General features: G+C 36.2%; 1 protein-coding gene across 22 annotated transcripts in view; it reads left to right on the forward strand.

Annotated features, from left to right (window-relative positions):
• The window catches only part of Slc4a10 (solute carrier family 4 member 10), a 432277-nt gene that overhangs the window by 303151 nt on the left and 109940 nt on the right, over positions 1-19186 (forward strand). For all 22 annotated transcript variants that reach the window (XM_031370397.1, XM_031370402.1, XM_031370408.1 and 19 more), the window contains 2 exons: positions 215-361; positions 15726-15864. In XM_031370397.1, coding sequence (XP_031226257.1) covers positions 215-361; positions 15726-15864 — 286 coding nt within the window. The remainder of the gene's footprint in view (positions 1-214; positions 362-15725; positions 15865-19186) is intronic.

A 19186-nucleotide genomic window follows, 5' to 3' on the forward strand; every position in this document is an offset into this window, starting at 1 on the left:
CTGGCCTCGAACTCAGAAATCCGCCTGCCTCTGCCTCCCAAATGCTGGGATCAAAGGTGTGTGCCACCACTGCCTGGCTGCCCTAAACCTCATTAACTATAAACAAACACAATTTACTGGGCTGAATTAAACTGAGATTCTTTAAACATGTAAATCATCATCTTCTGTGTTCTGGACTAAATGAGAGATTTTGTGCGTTTATTTTGTAATGAAGGTCATCGAACATTATTTATTGGAGTTCATGTACCCCTGGGTGGAAGAAAAAGCCATCGTCGTCACAGGCATCGTGGTCATAAGCACAGAAAGAGGGACAGAGAGAGAGATTCAGGACTGGAGGATGGAAGAGAGTCACCTTCTTTTGGTAAGCATTGTTCTCCGTGTTTTTAATGAATTATTCCCTCAATGCATCAGCCCTTGGTTTTACGACACCTACTTCCTTCCTCCCACCCTCTTTGAGTATCTTTATTGATGTGTAAACCTAGGGTGTGCATCACTGGGGACCGCACTGGTTCCTGGGCAGTCTCTAAGCAATGCAGCTTCCTGCACCTCACTCACTTCTGTCTGTTTTTTTAGTAGGACCAATTCTTTACTTTCAATCTCATTCTACAGTGGGCCAAATTAAATACCCAGTCACATGCTGAATTTTATATCATTTTCTAAACAACATCACATTCAATTTGAGATTTGATATTCTGTATAGTGATGATATGCAGTATTTCTATGCTGAAAGAAAGCATCAAAGAAATATTCCAATGACTTAAATATTTTTCTTCCTTGGAAGAAGTTTAAAGAGCATATTATAAGACATTACTGCAAGTGCCTCAAAATTTTTCAGAATTTACTTTTCAAATACATGTAGAATCAATAGAGAAAAATTCTAAGGAGCAGGAGGTATGTCTGCTAGGAATATGGGTTATTTTATGTCGTTAAAGTAGGGTATGAGTCAGAGACACCTGGAATAATTTGAGTTAAAATTTCTGTCAGCCATCAATTTAACAATGTGTTTGGAGAAGCAGTTGAGGTTTAGTACTCTTAAGAATTCTCTCACCCCAGTATATGCTCCATACTATCAGACATGATGCTACATGTTATATGACATGGGTTTTACGAACCTGACTTTCAAAAGGAAAAGCCTTATGTATAGCTAAAGGCGATTATGCTTACCTCACAAGGAAGTGATGACTGGCTTCAGTTCTCCAGAGCCAGTAGCTGCAATCTGATTTCTTGCTGAGTTTTGGTTTGGTTGTGTAGTGGTGGCAGTGAGGATGTTTTGTCTATATATAATCTTTTATTAAAAACAAATGATGTAACATTACTTTAATTATTTTAATTTTTAGGTGTATATATATGTATGTATGTATATATGTATGGACTCATGTGTATGTATGTTTTTATGTGTATACATATTGGTACATATACATATGTGTGTGTGCAACCATGTAGGGGTCAGAAGTTGACATCAGGTACTTTCGTCAGTTAGATATCACATGCCTGCCTGCCTTCTCTCCTTCCTTCCTTCCTTCCTTCCTTCCTTCCTTCCTTCCTTCCTTCCTTCCTTCCTTCCTTCCTTCCTTCTTTCTTTCTTTCTTTCTTTCTTTCTTTTCTTCCTTTCTTTCTTTCTTTCTTTCTTTCTCTCTTTCTCTTTTTCTCTCTTTCTCTTTGTTTGTTTGTAGTCAGGGCCTCTTACGGAACTTCACTGAGTCAGTAGACTGGCTGCCTGGCAAGCACCAGGGAGCCACCACTCTCTTCTTTCCTAAGGTACTAGGTTGCAGACATGTGCTGCCAGGCCTGGATTTTATGTAGCTGCTAAGGATCTGAATTTAGGTTTCCATGCTTGCTCAATAAGCAGTTTCCTGACTAGCAATTTCTTCTCCCCCTTCCATTTGATATTGTAAACAACAAATACAGTAGTTTTCCTGAGCTGTAGTCACATTTGATCCTCCTCTCTACTATAAGGAATGGAAACTGCCCAGGTTTTCTCTTGCTATTTTCATTGCCATCCTTTACTAACTTTGTAGAATTTAAAATTTTATTTTTAAATAGGAATAGTAGTGAGTATTATAGAATGACCAGTTTGAAGCATAAACTCATAGTCAGCTAAAAAATGAATGATGGTGAGAGAAATTTAAAAAAAAAATGATTTTTTTCTCTTCAGCCACTCAAAGAATGTTACAAGAAATATGACAAGGCTTGTGTTAGTTACTATTGGCTAATCTATAAGCAGTAGAAATAAATATGAAAATATGATTCTTTATTAGTTATTTAAAATACAGTACACAACGATATGCTATATATTAACATGACCTTGGAATTAGATAGAGGACTCTTCTAGGTTTAGCTGATTAACAACCATCTGACCTGACTTCAAAATCCCCTCTGCCTTTGCAAGTTCACTTCTCTTATTCTTCTACGAAGGCTTGATGGCCTGTCTTTTAAATGGAGTGTTTTTCCTGTTTTTGAGTTTATATAAAGGAGATCCTTGAGGTGTATTAATAATTTTCACTATTATGTAATATACAAATATACTTCTATATATTGTATATCTTAATTTTTATTATATGCTGTTAATAAAATTTAGAGTGTATTAACAACTATCAGTAGAATCCCCATGGATACTGTCATTTATGCCTGTCTGTGCCCATTTGCACTTTTATGTGCATGGATCAGATTGTGCATGGATCAGATTGTGCATTGCTCCGCCATGGAGTGTGTGTCTTTTCAACTTTAACAGATAATACCAACTACTTTCTCCAAACTGAGGTACATATTTACCCTCTGACTATCAAGGCTTCAGAATTTATCTCATGTTACCTTTTTAACTAAGAGTTGATTATGCCCTTATTTTAATATCAGACATTCTAGAACAATGAGTAACAGCTCATTGTTTTAATTTCTGTTTTGCTCTTGATAATGGAGCTGAGAAACTGCATGTGCTTTTGGGTAGCCTCCTTTAGGAAGTGGCTATCAAAGCTGTATGTTCTGTAATTAATTTTTTCTTACTTATTTGCAGAATATTTGTACATTATGAGTATATTTTCTTTGTTGATTTTTCATGTTCCAAATATCTTCTAACAGTTAAGGTTAATGTTTTAATTACCTTATTGTAATGTTTTCCTTTTAATTGCTAATTTTATTAATTGGGATCTTCTCTTTCCATCTTCTAGTTAATAGGGTTAAGGGTTTGCCAATCCTGTTGAGTTTTTGAAGAACCAACTTTTTGTTTCATTGATTATTTAGTTTCTTCCTTGTATTGTCCTGTTTGTTTCTATTTCATTGATTTCAGTCCTCAGTTTTATTTTTTGCTTGTTTTTGATTATTTCTCTTTGGGGGTGTTATTTCTTATAGTTCTAATGAGCTCTCTCTAAGTTTTATGTAGACATTTAGTGCTATGAGCTAGCATCTTAGAACTGCCTTCACTGTGCCCTATAGGTTTGGGTATGTTATGTTTTCATTTTCTTCCAGTTCTAAAATTTATAAATTTCCATCTTTATTTCTGTCTTGGTCTTCATTTCATTCAGTTGTAAATTGTTCAGTTTTCATGAGTGTGTAACCTTGCTGTAGTGTCTGTTGTTGTTAATATCCAACTTTAATCCTGTGTGGTCAAATAGGATGGAATGTGTTATTTCACAACTGACTTGCTTTGTGTCCAAGAATGTGGTTAATTTTGGAGAACATTCCAATAACTGCAGAGAAGAATGTATATTCTAGGGTATTTGGATGAACTAGATGTCTGGAGTTCTATTTAATTTATGATAAATATATTTAACTATAGCAGTTCTCTGTTTAGTTTTTGTATGGATGATCTGTCGATTGGTGAGTACCCCCTATCACTATGGAAGAATATGGAAGTAACCCCCTATGACTATGTGAGAGTCAATATGTGAGTTTAGCTGTGGTAGTGGTTTTCGTTGTTTTGTTTGTTTTTGTTTGTTTGTTTTATGAATTTTGGTGCCATTGTGTTTGGCTCATAAATCATTAGAATTGCATTATTCCTCTTGGTGGATTTTTTAAATAAGTGTCCAATGTCCTTCTCTATCACTCTAATTTGTCTTGGCTTGAAGTCTGCTTAACCACATATTAGAATGGCCTCTCCTGTTTGTTTCTTGGATCCATTTGCTTATAATACCTTTCTCCATCCTTTTATTCTGAGTTAATATATAGCCTTGATAGTGAAGTGTGTTTCATGGATGCAGCAGAGAGATGGATCCTGTTTTCGAATCCAGTCTTAGTCTATCTATGTCTTTTTATTATGAAATTTAAACTTTTAGTATAGAGAATTATTGGTGATCAGTGTGTATTGATCATTGATCTCTGTTACTTTCTTGCTATGTTGTGGCTTTGCACCCTTTTTGGATTTACAGTTTTGGGAGGGATTATCTATTGTTTGTTTCTTCTTGGATGTGTCTAACCTCTTCAGACTGAAAATTTCCTCTTAACACCTCCTGTAGAGTTGGATTACTAAATAGAAATTAAATAAAACTGGTTTTCTTTTGGAATTTCCTTTCTCTGTTGATTGTGATTGATAGTTTTGCTGAATGTAATATTCTGATCTGGCATCTGTAATCTCTCAGAGTTTTTATAATATTCATCCATCTAGGCCCTCCTGGCTTTCTGAGTCTCCACTGAGAAATCATGTGTTATTCCAAAGAGCCTATGTTTATATGTTGCTTGACTTTTCTCTTGCAGCTTTTAATATGGTTTCTTTGTTCTGCACATTAAGTGTTTTGATTGTTAAATGTCATAGGGAATGTATTTTCTGGTCCTCTTTAATTTTGTGCTCTTTATGATTACTATACTTTGGTAGACAACTCCTTCATATTGGTGAGATTTTCTTCTATGATTTTGTTAAAAATAGATGTGTCTTTGTCAAGTTTTCATCTTCTGTCCCTATTATTTGTAGGTTTAGTGTTTTCTTGGCATTATAGATTTGTGTATAGACGTGTGCACAGATATTTTGTGCACAGATTTTGTTAGATTTAACATTATCTTTGATTAAGCTATTCATTTCTTCTACTTCATTTTCAGTATCTGAAACTTTCCTCTTTCATGTCTTTCTGTTGGTGAGGTTTCTGAGTAAGCCTCTTTCCTCTTATGTTTGAAATCCTAAAACTTTTGTGTCTAGTTTTATTTCAGTTTGGATTTTCTTGATTGATTCTATTTTTTGTTAAGTTCATCTTTTATATGTTTTCATTATCTCATTAAGGCATTTATTAATAGCCTCTTTGTATCCTTTAACATACTCATAATTTCAGTTTTGAAGTCCTTGTGTTGTGATTTAGCTATATTGAACTTCTCAGGGCCTACTGCAATAGGCTTCTGATGGAGTGGTGTTGTCCTGCTTTTTCGCATTCTTGTTTTCCCACTGGTGCCTGGCATCCGGAGTTAGAGTGTTTAAGGTGTTTATTTGTATTGTTATCTGTTCTTTTTCATGTTTGGTGGGTATGTTCCATTCTTTGGTTTCTGTTATGAAACTCTGTATCCTAGAAAAAATGTGGTGGCTGCTTGGTCCCTGGCAGTGATCTCTTTTGACTTCCAGCCCATTGCAGCCACTGGGATCTCTTGTAGAAAGTGTTTCTGTGTATTGGTGGAGATGGACTAGAAGAAAAAGTTGCTAAGGTGTTGGAAAGAGCTAAACTGGGTCTCTACCAAGATGCAGAGTCCCCAAGAAATGGAGGCAGAGCAGGAGGAGGGGGTCTTACAGGCAGGCTACAGTAGGTCAACGAATACGTTTAGAGAGACAGGAATGAAGGGGCTAGGGGGATCTTGACCCCATGTTTTAATTCCCTTAATGGTGTGTCTCCAGATTTTGTGAAAGAGTACTCAGAGGATAAGATCTTATTCTTTAGAAAAATTTTTCTGTGTTGTCATTTTTACTTTCACTGCATGTTTTAGTAAATATAAACACAGATCTTATTTATACTATATTTTATATCTTATTTATGCTATATTTGTGGCTATAGTTTATATTTCAACAGCCTATGATATCAGAGGCTATAAAAATCAGTAAAATACCAATCATTTAAAGAGAGAAGAGAGATATTTACATCAACTAAGAGAATTTTCCATTTTTGATAGTAGTATGATTTATATAATGTATAGTATACTACATTAAAATATATAGTTTCAGCAGATACAAACAGGCATTGTATAACATAGTTAGAATTTCTATTGGAACATAATTTTTTTAGTCAGGGTTCTCTAGAGTCACAGAACTTATGGGTAGTCTCTATATAGTAGTGGAATTTGTTGATGACTTACAGTCTATAGTCCAACTCCTAACAATGGTCAGCAGCAGCTGTGAATGGAAGCCCAAGGATCTAGCAGTTGCTCAGTCCCACAAGGCAAGCAGGTGAAGCAGAGTGAGCCTTCCTTCTTCCAACATCTTTATGTAGGTCTCCAGCTGAAGGTGTGGCCCAGTTTAAAGGTGTGTACCACCAGGCCTGGATCTAGGACTTGCTTTGTCCCAGATGACCTTGAACTCAGAGATCTCCTTACCTTAGTCTCCTGGGATTTATAGCCACTATGCTTCAAGATTTCCACTCCAAGAATCAGGTCAGAAACTTGTATCTCCCAGCCTCAGGATCAGGATCACAGGTGAGCCTTCCAATTCTGGATTGTAGTTCATTCCAAATACAGTCAAGTTGACAACCAGGAATAGCCACTACAATCCACCCCTTTTCAACTTGACACAAATAGTATCCCATGTCCATATGAAACAATAACAAGGTCATGAATATGCCTAACATGATATAACTATTCCTCTTACAATCAAAAACATATTTGTAAATTTACAATGGGGCAATATCCCTTGGGAACATTCTTTTAGAATTGATATTAAAGAAATTGGAAGAAAGACAAATGTGTTCTTAACAAAATAAAACAGAGGTATTCATATTATTTTATAATCCTCATTTCTGCAACTGGTTATGTGACTTTAGCTGGTATTTATAACTACCTTCCTCTACTACCCATTCTGTATTTCCTCTACTCTCTGCAAGCACCTCAGCAGGTCTTGGCTCTTTTGCTGGAGGAGTGACCCATACCTTTATTCCTGATGGGTCGTTTGCCATCCTGCTTGGATTAGGCTGTTGTAGTTTCCTATTGACTTCAATCACAGGACATGGAAGTACTAAGAGACGCCCCAAGGGATCTCCTGCACTCCAGACCTAATCCTTCTTACCTCCATTGTGAAGAGGCAATCTAATTTCCCCATGGTAATCTGAATCTATCATCCCTCCTAACACTGTTATTCCTTTATTATCCTGTTGGTTTAAGGACATTAGAATTCCAAAATGACCAGTGGGGAGTCTGAGCTTCCAGGTCAATGGAATGTTCATTGTGGCTCCTGGTAGGAGCACTCTCTGCTCTGGAACAAAAAATTCTAGGCCAGCAGAACCTAGAGTTGATATTATGTGTCTTCTTTGATTGCTTTTCACCTTGTTTAGCGAGGTAGAATCTCTCATTGAGCTCAGAGCTGGCTAATCTGGCCGGTCTAGCTAGCCAGTTTGCCCTCAGGATCTCTTGTTTCCACCTCCCAAGCACTTGGTTTACTTGTGGGGTACCATGCCCACTTGTCAATTATGTGAGTTTTCTGGCTCTGAACTTGAGTCCTTATATTTCTGTGTTAAACACTGTCCACTGAACCGTTTCCCTAGCCCATACATTCTATGGGAAACAGAAAAATAATACATGGCAGAACTTGGGAACTATTTTCTCTGTCTCTCCATCTCTGTCTCTGTCTCTCTCTTTCTGTCAGGGTCTCTCTATGTAACCTTGGCTGTCCTGAAGCTCTCTATATAGACCAGGCTGGCCTTGAATTCAGAGATCCCCTTACCTTAGTCTCCTGGGATTCATAGCCACTATGCCTCAAGATCTTCATGCCAAGATCCAGGTCAGAAACCTGTATCTCCCAGCCTCAACATCGGTATCACAGGTGAGCCTTGCAGTTCTGGATTGTAGTTCATTTCAAATATAGTGAAGTTGACAACCAGGAATAGCTACTACAATAACCTAAATTTCTTTAAAGATGTTAAAATATTGCTGGGTGGTCATGAAAGGACTTTGATGAATAGCACATAATACACATAAAATTATTTTTATTTTTCAGAATTAAAATCAGAGATAAAAAGTCATATGTTATTTTGAACCCAAGTAAATTCTGTCTTTCATTAAATAGATTATATACATTTAGTAAATTGATATTTTATGCTATGGTTATTTTTACTGTGTCTTAGACAAATCTTTTGAATACCCGATCTTTTATTTCCCACTCACAAGTCCTCTTTATTTGAAAGTATGAGGTTTTTATTTTGTGATTTGTACTTTGGATGTGTATAGTACCTCATCTTGATGCTTTATAAGGGGAAACACTAGGAATTCTCAAGTTTAAGTCTCAAGTATTTACCAATTGAATTTTTAAGGGTGGATACATGCATGTTATTCATCTATCTAAACTGTAGAAAAATACTAAGCTGAAATAATTAGAAATACTAAAAGAAAAAATGATTTAGAGTTATTAGGATTATGGCAGTTCAAGGCATGCCTGTTGTGAGGTATGGTGTTTGACAAGCAATTGGAAGGTTGAATAGGTTCCTTTATACAACAAAAAATAGCTGTGTCTTATACCTTACACATATCCAATGAAAATATTAAACTCAATTCTTAGTGTAACCATGTAATTACAATTTATGTTGTATTTGTAGTTACTCAATATATTGTTTATTCTAAAACAACAAGAAGTAGAAAACCAACTAGAAACAATTTACTTGATGAGATCAGGTTGGAAAATATAAGATATCTATCTCTGATATGGTATTCTTGTAGGATAAGATAGCACCCAACCATTATCTCAGATGAAGTAATTAAGAAATTCATAGGGCACACCATTAAGTATACCTTTTTTCTTTTTCTTTTCTTTTTCTGAAAAGGAATTTATCAGTCTTATTTTAGAATACCTGCCTTATTTACTAAGTAAGCATCTTCTTTTGACAGAGTGAATCATGAGATTTAGTTATTGACTCAATTATTGCTCACGAGTGTAGTTTGACAGATTGCTTAAAATAGTTGCTAGTAATATTTAGAAGCAATATTGATATCTACAGTACCTGGCAAATGTCCAAAACCAAAATGTAGTATAAATGTAACTTCTTTTTCTAATTTATTATATATCGAACATTTAACATTATAATGACATTGCTGAATCTTACTGAGAATGAGCACTTAAAAAGAAATGAATCTTTTGTAGTTTCCTTGTGATATACATTAACACCAATTAATATCAGTGGTTTATTGACTATATTGTGACATATATAAGAGATAGAATTTGAAAATATGTGACCCACAGAAATTTATACATTTAAAATAAGTTTTATCTCTTTTCATTTTTATAGAATTAGTATTAGCAACTACTATTTTCAATGAAATTAAAGGCTAATGTTTCATGAATGCTAGAGAACCCTGAGCCAAATGTAATGGTATCCTCTATAATTCCAGTGCTCGGAAGACTGAAGTAGGAATCAGAAAGTGTCGTTTTGTGTAACAGAATCAGAAAGTATAGTCTGAACTTGGGTTGAATGTGAAGGTGTCCACTTTCTACAGCTAGACATTGTGTAGGCAAGAGCCTCTTGAAGTTGAAGAAAGGGAAGATGCTTTATAACTTCCTTACCTTGAACACCTTTTCCTTTCTTCAAACACTCTATCATCTTCCAACCCCTTTTTGAGTCCTGTAGATTTGTAGGATAGGAAATGAATGCAATCCATGGGAACAAAGAAGCAGGAAGATTCTTTCTGAACTGCTATTGTTACAAAATGATGCCACATTTTCTAGGTTTAGCTAAAAGAAAAAAATCTGAGTTTGCTCATTCTTTCCTAGAGAATCTGTAACTAGAATTTAGCCAGCTTTGACAGGTCATGTACTGAGGGGGACGTATGCTATCAGCAACTAATCACTCAGCAGACTTTTCTATGAGGGAACAAAATTTAATTCTCCAGAGTCAGTGAAAAGGGGGAAAACACACACACACACACTTGGTGGATGAAGCAAGGATCCAACACCTTTATTTTTTCTCCGATAGCTTATATCCCCCAGTAAAACCTCTCGAACAGTATAAAAATTACAATGTGATTATATTCTATTTTTGAAGTGAATAATTACAAGTAAAAAAAAACAGCATGTTCCCCAATTTTTTTACACAATTAAACGTTTTACGTATTATAGGTGAAAAAGCAAATTATTCCCAAGGACCCACATAAATTTATGTTTAAGTAGCTTATTATAGATTAACAAAGTATAAGCAAGCAATGTATTTTTCTCAGCCAGGTCTCTTACTGGCAGACTGCAAAATTTGCAGTTACAAAGACAGAATCAATCATTTTATTATTTTATCTTAAAAAGTAATCTTATAAAGAAAATCTTTAAAAGAATCACAAATCTAAAATTTTATGTAAAAAAACCCCTCTTAGTCATTTCTACTTTAAATCCTCAGAGTACAACAGCTTCTCATTAACAATTTTTTATTAAATCATATCAGGAAGCTAAGAGCTTAAATGAGCACAAGAAATTAATCACCAACCTAGCTTTCGCAAGAAAGAAACATCAGTTAGCACTAGTTGGGCTGCCGTTGTTCTTGTTCCCTGACCTAAAAAAAAGTCCTTCTCTCAACTATCAAGCGTGTACCTTTCTGAATTTTAAATTGTTCCCCAAGAACTTCTACATTAAAGCCACTAACAAAAACATCATAACTTCACTAACAGAATATCTCCAAATCCTTTTTAAAGTGGTGGTTGAATCATTAGTCTGCCCCAGCAGCAATACTTGGAAAAGAATCAGTCACTATTGTAAGTGCCAATGACACTGCCCAGTGAGGGGCTAGAACCACCTTAGAGTTTTCATGCAGCTCATAGATTATGAAGGATGTGATGTCCACAAAGGCAAGAAACCTAGTGAAACTCCATAGCAGCCTGAAGTCCTCACGACACATAAATCTTGCGGCTCTGTCTCTCTAAGGCACACCATCGTGAGTGGGCATCCTTCCAGGAGTTCTAAAGCTGTTTGCCCATCCTCTCCCATGGCCTCCAAGAGGAATCCTAACAACTTTATCATGCATTCTTCTTAACCTGTAGTTATTCAGTTCTAGGAGCAGATTTTCTCTCAGTGCTTTCCCCATTGGTTTTCATCAGCCTATTATATGAGATCTAAACCAAACCCACTTTGCACATACTTTTTGATAATACCTCCTACTTCTGTCTTATTTTGCCCATCTGTGAAACACTTATACATGTTCACTGCCCTGATAAATTTTGGGAATTCAGTTATTCAAAGCAGGAGTCTCAGCCATCATCAGCTAAGTAGACATTATTTTCTTTTTAGGCAGGAGTCTTAATCCAGGCTTCTTGGAGAATTCCAGATCCTCTGATACTCTTGGAGCTTCATTCAGTTGGCTTTAGGAAGAGGCAGACAACTCTGATCTTCATCTAAGGGGTTTGATACCACATATCACAGATCTATTTGGAGAAATATGTTAGAGCGCATGTGTACTGCCTCTGTCTGTTGTCACTCCCGTCTTGGTATTTATGAGGGTAAACGAGGGCATTTAACTAAATTTTCAGGGACACAGTTTGTAAATGCTTCATATTTTTTTATACCTTCTTTGATGAGAAATATCTGTCAGTTTTTGGTGGTTTAATTGAAAATTAATTGTATCATCTTTTTACCCATAATTATGAATTAACATTAATAGTAAGTAAACATTCATATTCAGTTGTATTATACTCAAACAATATGAGAAAATGTTAAACTTCAACCAAAATAAAAATATTGTTAAGTCTGAAGGAGCCTGAAGACATGAATTTGAAGGATAATTATCAGTCTTATTATTTTATTATATCAAAAGATGGATTATCTGAATAATGACAACTCTTATGCATAGCAAGGATAAAGAAGATGAAAATTTCTATAATACTGCAATACATCTTGGTAAATAAACTGTTTGTGGATCTCTTCCTTAAGTCAGTAACTACCATAGTCAGTAGAAATGTATACTTCTTGGCAATAAAATCACACATTAAAATGGAAAACCCCCAAATCACCTCTACAGTTACACTTGCTATGCTGACATGAGAAATATGTTTGGATCAGTATATTTTTGACAACTCTTCAGAAAGGTCCCAAAATATAGGATATACAAACAAGAATATTTTCACTGAGGTTTTAGAATGTAAGAACCTGTCTAAATAGTATGTGAATAATAAGGAAACATGAAGAGCATGAGTACTAATCCAGTTATGAGTTTGCTAATAAAATTTCTAGTTATGATTCAAATGGTATAACTATCTAAATTGACTTTTTATAGTTAGTCATTTTTTGAAAATTCAGTTTATATTACAAGTGGACAGAGCTTATTTGATTAGTTATCTTTATAAAAGCAATATCTATTCATTTGTATTCCAGTCGTACTCACAATTAGAAGCTTTGTATGCTGTTTCCTAACCATTGACCGCCATTCAACCATCTGCATTACTGAATTCTTACTTGTTTATAAATTCCCTTCTGCTTTATTCCATTATACCATCCTTCCTATTGGATGGGAACTAGAGGAGGGTAAAAATTTTTCTCTTATATTTCTATAATTTCTCTATTCTAACTGTATAGAATGGTACTTATAAAGAGAAAGATGCTCATTATGCATTTGCACAACATCAATTCTACTATCTACTGTCCATCTAATTAAAAAAACTTCTTTTCTACTCCCAAATTACTCCTTTTCTCTGTTCATTCTTCCAATATTGAAATGTCTTCTGTCTCCATTCTTCAATTTTTGAATTATCATCCTGCATTAGTTACCTTTTTTTGCTGTGTTAAAATACCATGGCCAAAATAACTAGCAAGAGTAAATTGTATCTTGAATTAATGATTCAGGGATGAGTTTATAATGTTATGAGTGAGATGGTAGCAGACAGTCAGAGCAGGAGTCTGAACATTCACATCCTCAAAGGTAAATAAAAATCCCAGAGTACAATCTGGAAGTGGGTAAGGCTGTAAACTCTCAAAACCCACCCACAGTGAAGTACTTGTTCCATTAAGGCTCCACCTCCTAAAGGTTCATAACCTCTCCAAATAGTGCCCCCAACCAGGGACCAAGTTTTGTTTTGGTTTTTTTTTTTATTAGATATTTTCTTTATTTACAATATCTCCTTTCCAGGTTCCCCTCCAAAAGAAAAAAGAAAAAGAAAAAAAATAAGAAAAAAAAAAAACCCAAAATGAAAACAATCCCCTGTTCCCTCCCCCTTCCCCTGCTCACCACCCCACCCTCTCCCACTTCCTGGCCCTGGCATTCCCCTACACTGGGGCATAGAACCTTCACAGGGCCAAGGTCCTCTCCTCCCATTGATGACCGACTTGACCATCCTCTGCTATACACATGCTGCTGGAGCCATGAGTTCCCCCATGTGTACTCTTTGGTTGGAGTTTAGTCCCTGGGAGCTCTGAGGGTATTAGTTAGTTCATATTGTTGTTCATGCTAAGGGGCTGCAAACCATTCAGCTCCTTGGGTCCTTTCTCTAGCCAAGTTTTCAAATATATAAGCCTATAGGAGACATTTCTCATTTAAATCACTATAAAACAACTAGTTAAATGCCACCAATATCTGTTTCTAGCCCTCCTCACTTTTCTAGAGTCAGAGGCAGTTATAGGGTTTCCATCCAACAACATTTTATGCCCTTTTCATTATACAAGATGCCTTTGTATAAATTCTTTCACTGTAGCCTTTACTATGCTTTCACAAACATGTAAGACTCTTTGGGTTTACATTATAGAAAGTCTATTTTTTAATCAAGGATGGGCAAGACCCCTGAATGCTACTACCATCCATTACAAGTAATACAGTGCCAGTTAAGGAGTGTTTGGGAGCTCCAAACAGTTACATAGTTAAACAAAAGAACAATACAACAGAAATATATGTTTATATGTCCCATGAGCACATAGGTTCATTCTGGGGTGCTCCTCCTGAGGTATGTCCATGAGCATTTCCCTATGCAGTGTTTGGAGGGCTGGCTTGTGCTTTTTGGCTTTTCTTGGGTCCAAGAGCTGACTTTAGCCCACCATGGCTGCTGCTAGGATCCTAACTACAGTAGGCTCTTGATCAGAACTGTGGTGTTTGTTTTCCCATCAGCTGCATCTGGATTCTGAAATGTTGTAGGCCGAACAAAACATTTCATCTTCAGTACAGTTCATACTACATATGCTAGGGGATAGCTCTTTACCTCTTAATCTTTTCTTCCACTAACTTTTTGCTCAGAGTTTAAAGCCTTCCAAAAACTCACTAATGGAATGTTTTGGCTTTCTGTTAATTTTCCTCATGAGAACTTTTACTGAGCACAGATCTTGTCACATTTTCTTCCTGGTAGGCTGGATAGTCCATTTTTTCTGCTCTTTGCTTTGTTAACATCATTATGTGCTTTTAGTACTTTATGAATCCCACTTCTGTGACAGTTTTGTGTTGCTACCTGACAAAGCCTCTCTTACTCCACAGAGATCATGTCCCTCCACAGAGCTCAGCAAAACCACTAAAGTTCCCAATTAGTTCCAACCTCTCTGATGGCTTAACCTTTTTCTTAACTCTCCTGTGAATCCAGTCTTATATGGCCTATGATTCAAACACAGCCTTTGCATACCTAATTTTCTCAGTAATGCCTGTCTTTGCTCTTGAACTGGTCATCAAACATTACTTCAATCATACCTGTTTTATTCGGTAGCAGCACTGTCTCCCAATGCCTAGTCTCATCAGTAATGTTAGTCTTTCATCATATGGTGGCTGTTCTTCATGGGGATTTCAGAAGGAGATAACCAAGTGTCCTTAATGCCTTGTTGAGCCAGTGTATCAAAGAATGCTGCCCTTTGCTTTGCCTCATGTAATGCAGCCTTTGTTTCTAGGAGGAATGTCTTGTTAGTTGGATTACTCAACGTCTTTGCTTCCTCTTCCCGAATCCCATGTACACCAGCCTCATGAACTATGCTATGGTTGGTCTTTCATTCCTCCCTTTATGGTCTTCCCTAATTCAAGCAGTTCCCATACTTCCTATTTCCTGTCTACTATAGTTTCATGTAATTATCCATGATCCCATCTTAAGACTTCTATATGCAGGTTTATCAATTCTGCCTTACTCTCTCCCTCCTTACATTCTTATTTTCACTATGGGTTCCAAGACTTTGGAAATGGAGCTTTAGCACATAATTAGATTGTATCATTTATTTCATAAAATTTTATAGTCAACAGAATACATGTCCTCATCTGTGTCCATAAATTTATTCCTATTCAGTATGTTGAAGCCATTGTGTTTTTTGTGAAATTATATATTGTAGTATATAACAATGATCTGAATATAAACTTATACTCTGTAACCTTGCTATATATGTCTCTAGTTCTTTTCTTTCTTTTTAGGTATCATGGGATAGTCTCTTTGTAGATAAATGTGTCATATATTATATAGAAAAATGTTCTTCCCACACAGGCTTTCTATGTATGTATGTATGTATGTATGTATGTGCGTGTGTATACTAATATATTTGTGGTTCAGAATTATATTATACAGTATTATGATAAGATTAGTTGAATGCTCAGGTGAGGAACACAGGGAGTGTGAGATTGGCATTGTGCCAAAGGTATTTGCTGGGGCATTTAAAGCTTGTAGCTATGATAAACAGATCTTTCTATATGATTTTTTTATAGATACCCCATCACAGAGGGTGCAGTTTATTCTTGGAACCGAGGATGATGACGAGGAGCACATTCCTCATGACCTTTTCACAGAACTGGATGAGATTTGCTGGCGTGAAGGGGAAGATGCCGAGTGGCGAGAAACAGCCAGGTAAAGATTTGGGTTGAACAGTGAAAGAATATTTTTATTTTATCTAGGTCATTAGAAGAACAAAGTCCCAGTGCAATGATTCTGCAAACATCTAGGGTTTTCACAGCTTTCTGAATTTGCTCATCTGGCCTGGGCAGATCCTATAATGGTATATGGGTCAGAATGAAGTCTGAAGGCAGTAATTAAACAGTGATGCAGAGCCAGCTACAGCTGCAGCCTTAAAGAGAAACAGTAACATGACTTGTGTACCAGCAGCAAAACAATGAAAATCAAAAGTAATTTGTTTCTATCTTTTCAGCTGATGACTTATACCCAAATTGGTGTTATCATGTAGTAATTTCACTGTAGGCTTTTTTGGAAAAAAAAAACATGAAAGAGAATTCTGTTATAGTTCTCCATTTAATGTAGTGTTTGGTAAGGAATAAAAATATTTTATGTTGTTTTTCTAGCATAAGAATTCATTAAGTTGGGTGTTTTAAAAAATATCCTTTAAAATATTTTCAATAATTCATAATTAATATTTTAGTTGTGCCATATGATTATGAATTACTATAAAATCAATGAATTAAATTTTATTTCTTTCATTAATTTGTGCTTACTTACATTTATTCATTTACTTAATAATCATTTATGGAGTATCAATTAAATGGAAAGTAGAATAGCAGCAGCAAAAGCATTAGATCTTGCCTTAAAAAACATACAGTCTATACAAAACCACATAGTTGTAAATGTTGTATAATGGATATTGTGACTAAGGTATCCATAGTAACTGGAAAGACCTAGGGGTCCCCTTGGTCTGCTGCAATTGAGGTTTTGATATGAATATGACTCACCTGAGATCTACCTAAAAATGTAGATTTTATGTATCTTAGGCATACAATCTTAAGTTCTGCATTTTTGTATCAGCAGCATAAATCTATGCAATCATTTAAATTTCCTAATTATTAAATAACTGAACTTTATTTAGCTAACCTTGGTCAAAATTTAGGTGTTTTTCAATAAAAATTGCTGTAATGATCATTTTTTAAATCAAGGTTCTATTTGATGGTATGTCAAGTACTTCTTATTTGGGGGCCACATTCTCAATAGCAAGAACATTTTCCACAAGGGTAATGGAGAACCGGTCAGAATAACTAAACAGGACAAATGATTTCTGATCTGATTCATCCTTTTAATTTAATATATTTTGTGATTTTCACTCATGGTTTTGTATTTATATCATTTTCAACCCTCTTTCCTTTCCAACTACTCCCTTGTCTTCTTCTCTGTCTCAGAATTATACTACCTTATACACTACATTATATTCTTATATACATAAGTATAAGCTGATCAGTCCATATAATGTTACTTATAATGTATATAACAACAATATGAAAGAAGAGGCCATGAATTTCACAGAGAACAAAGAGAGCTATTTCAGAACCTCTGGAGGGAGGAAAAATTTGGTAGTTTGAATGAAAATCATTCTCCAATAGGCTCATGTATTTTAGGTTCCCAGTTAGTGGAAGTGTGTGGGAAGGATATAGAGGTGTGGCTTTGTTGGAGGAATTGTGTCACTGTGGGTGGGCATTGAGCTTTCAAAAGCTCACACCAGACCCAGTATTTCACACTCTGCCTGATGCCTATGGATCAGGACATAATGCTCTCAGCCACAGCTCTAGTGGCATGTTGTCTGCTTCACACTATGATGATCATGGAGTAAGCCTCTAATTCTAAGCAAGCCCCTAATTAAATGCTTTCTTTGATAAGAGTGGTCTTCATCATGATTTCTCTTCACAGAAATAGAATAGTTAACTAAGAGGAAAGGAAATGAAGAAATGATAGGAATACATATATATATATACATATATATATGTATATATATATATATAAATTATACTTCAAAAATTAAAAGTCATGATTTTTAAAAAGCTAAAAATAGATTTCCATAAAGCTGGGCTGTATGCTTCTAAGATGACTCTTGATAATTGAGTTGGGAGTTAGTCAAGCACAAAAGTAGAGGGCCTATTATATTCAGCAGAGAGAGAAAATGTGCTGAAGTACAGAATACAGATATTATTGTTTTGCTAATCTTTGTATTTCACACAGTAAGACAGCTTTAATCAAACTGTATTTGGTGCTGAGATACACCTTAAGGATCTGATGTTGAAACAGCATTCTGAGACCCATAGCACTTAATTGGTTACTAACTTAAAGCTGTACTAGTTTGCCTTAATTCTATCCAACAGAGTTAGTGTTAAGTGTTCAACCATGTAATTGATGAGTGAATGATAATGAGCAATACTTGCCCATTTAATGCTTATTGGATATTTTAAAAAATTATTTTATTTATTTACGTTCCAGCTGTTGCCCCCATCCTCCCTCCCACAGTTTCTCATCCTAATCCTCCTCGTCCTTGCCTTCAAGAGGGTGCTCTCCCCAAAACAGACCTCTCCCTTCCTTAGGGCCTCAAGTCTCTCCAGGATTAAGCACATCTCCCACTGAGGCCAGACCATGCAGGCAGACATTTGTACCAGGGGACTGGGACCAGCACATGTATGCTCCTGGTTGGTGACTCAGTCCCTGGGGTCTGGTTTAGTTGAGACTGTTGGTCTTCCTATGGGGTTCGTTCTCCCTTTCAGCTTCAATCCTTCCCTTAATTCAACCAAAGAGATCCCAGACTTCCAATAGTTGGGTGTAAGTATCTGCTTCTGTCTCAGTCATCTGCTGGTAGCAGCTCTCAAGAGTACAACCATGCCAGGCTCCCATCTGTAAGCACATCACAGTATAGTAGTGTTAAACCTTGGTGTCTCCCTATGAGATGGATTCCAAGCTGGGCCAGTCATTGGACCACCTTTCTTTCTGTCAATTCTCCATTTTTGTCCCTGTAGTTCTATTAGACAGAAACAATTCTGGGTCAGGAATTTTGATTGTGGATTGGTACTTTCACTTGAGGCCCTGTCTATCTACTGAGGTGTACTCTTTGAGTTCCCTTTACCCAATGTTGGGCATTTTGGCTAAGGTCACCCCAACTGAGTCCTGAGAGTCTCTCATCTCCTGCTGCTTTCTAGAGGGTCCCCCACCATCCACTCCCAAGGCTGCTTATTTCCATTCATTCTCTTGGCCCTCTGGGCTGCTCTCCTGGCCCCTTCCCCCCATATCTGATTCTGTTCCCCTTTTACCCTCCCCCTCTCCTTTCTCACTCAGATGCCTCCTTCCCTCTCTCTGTCTCTTATAATTATTTCCTTCCCCCTTCTAAGCTGGATTGTAGCCTCCTCACTTTATTTCTGCTTGTTGTTATGTTCTGTAGGTTGAATCCTAGGTATTCTGTGCTTTTTGGCTA

This window comes from Mastomys coucha, unplaced genomic scaffold (assembly GCF_008632895.1).
Source record: "Mastomys coucha isolate ucsf_1 unplaced genomic scaffold, UCSF_Mcou_1 pScaffold15, whole genome shotgun sequence".
NCBI classification, from domain to species: domain Eukaryota; kingdom Metazoa; phylum Chordata; class Mammalia; order Rodentia; family Muridae; genus Mastomys; species Mastomys coucha.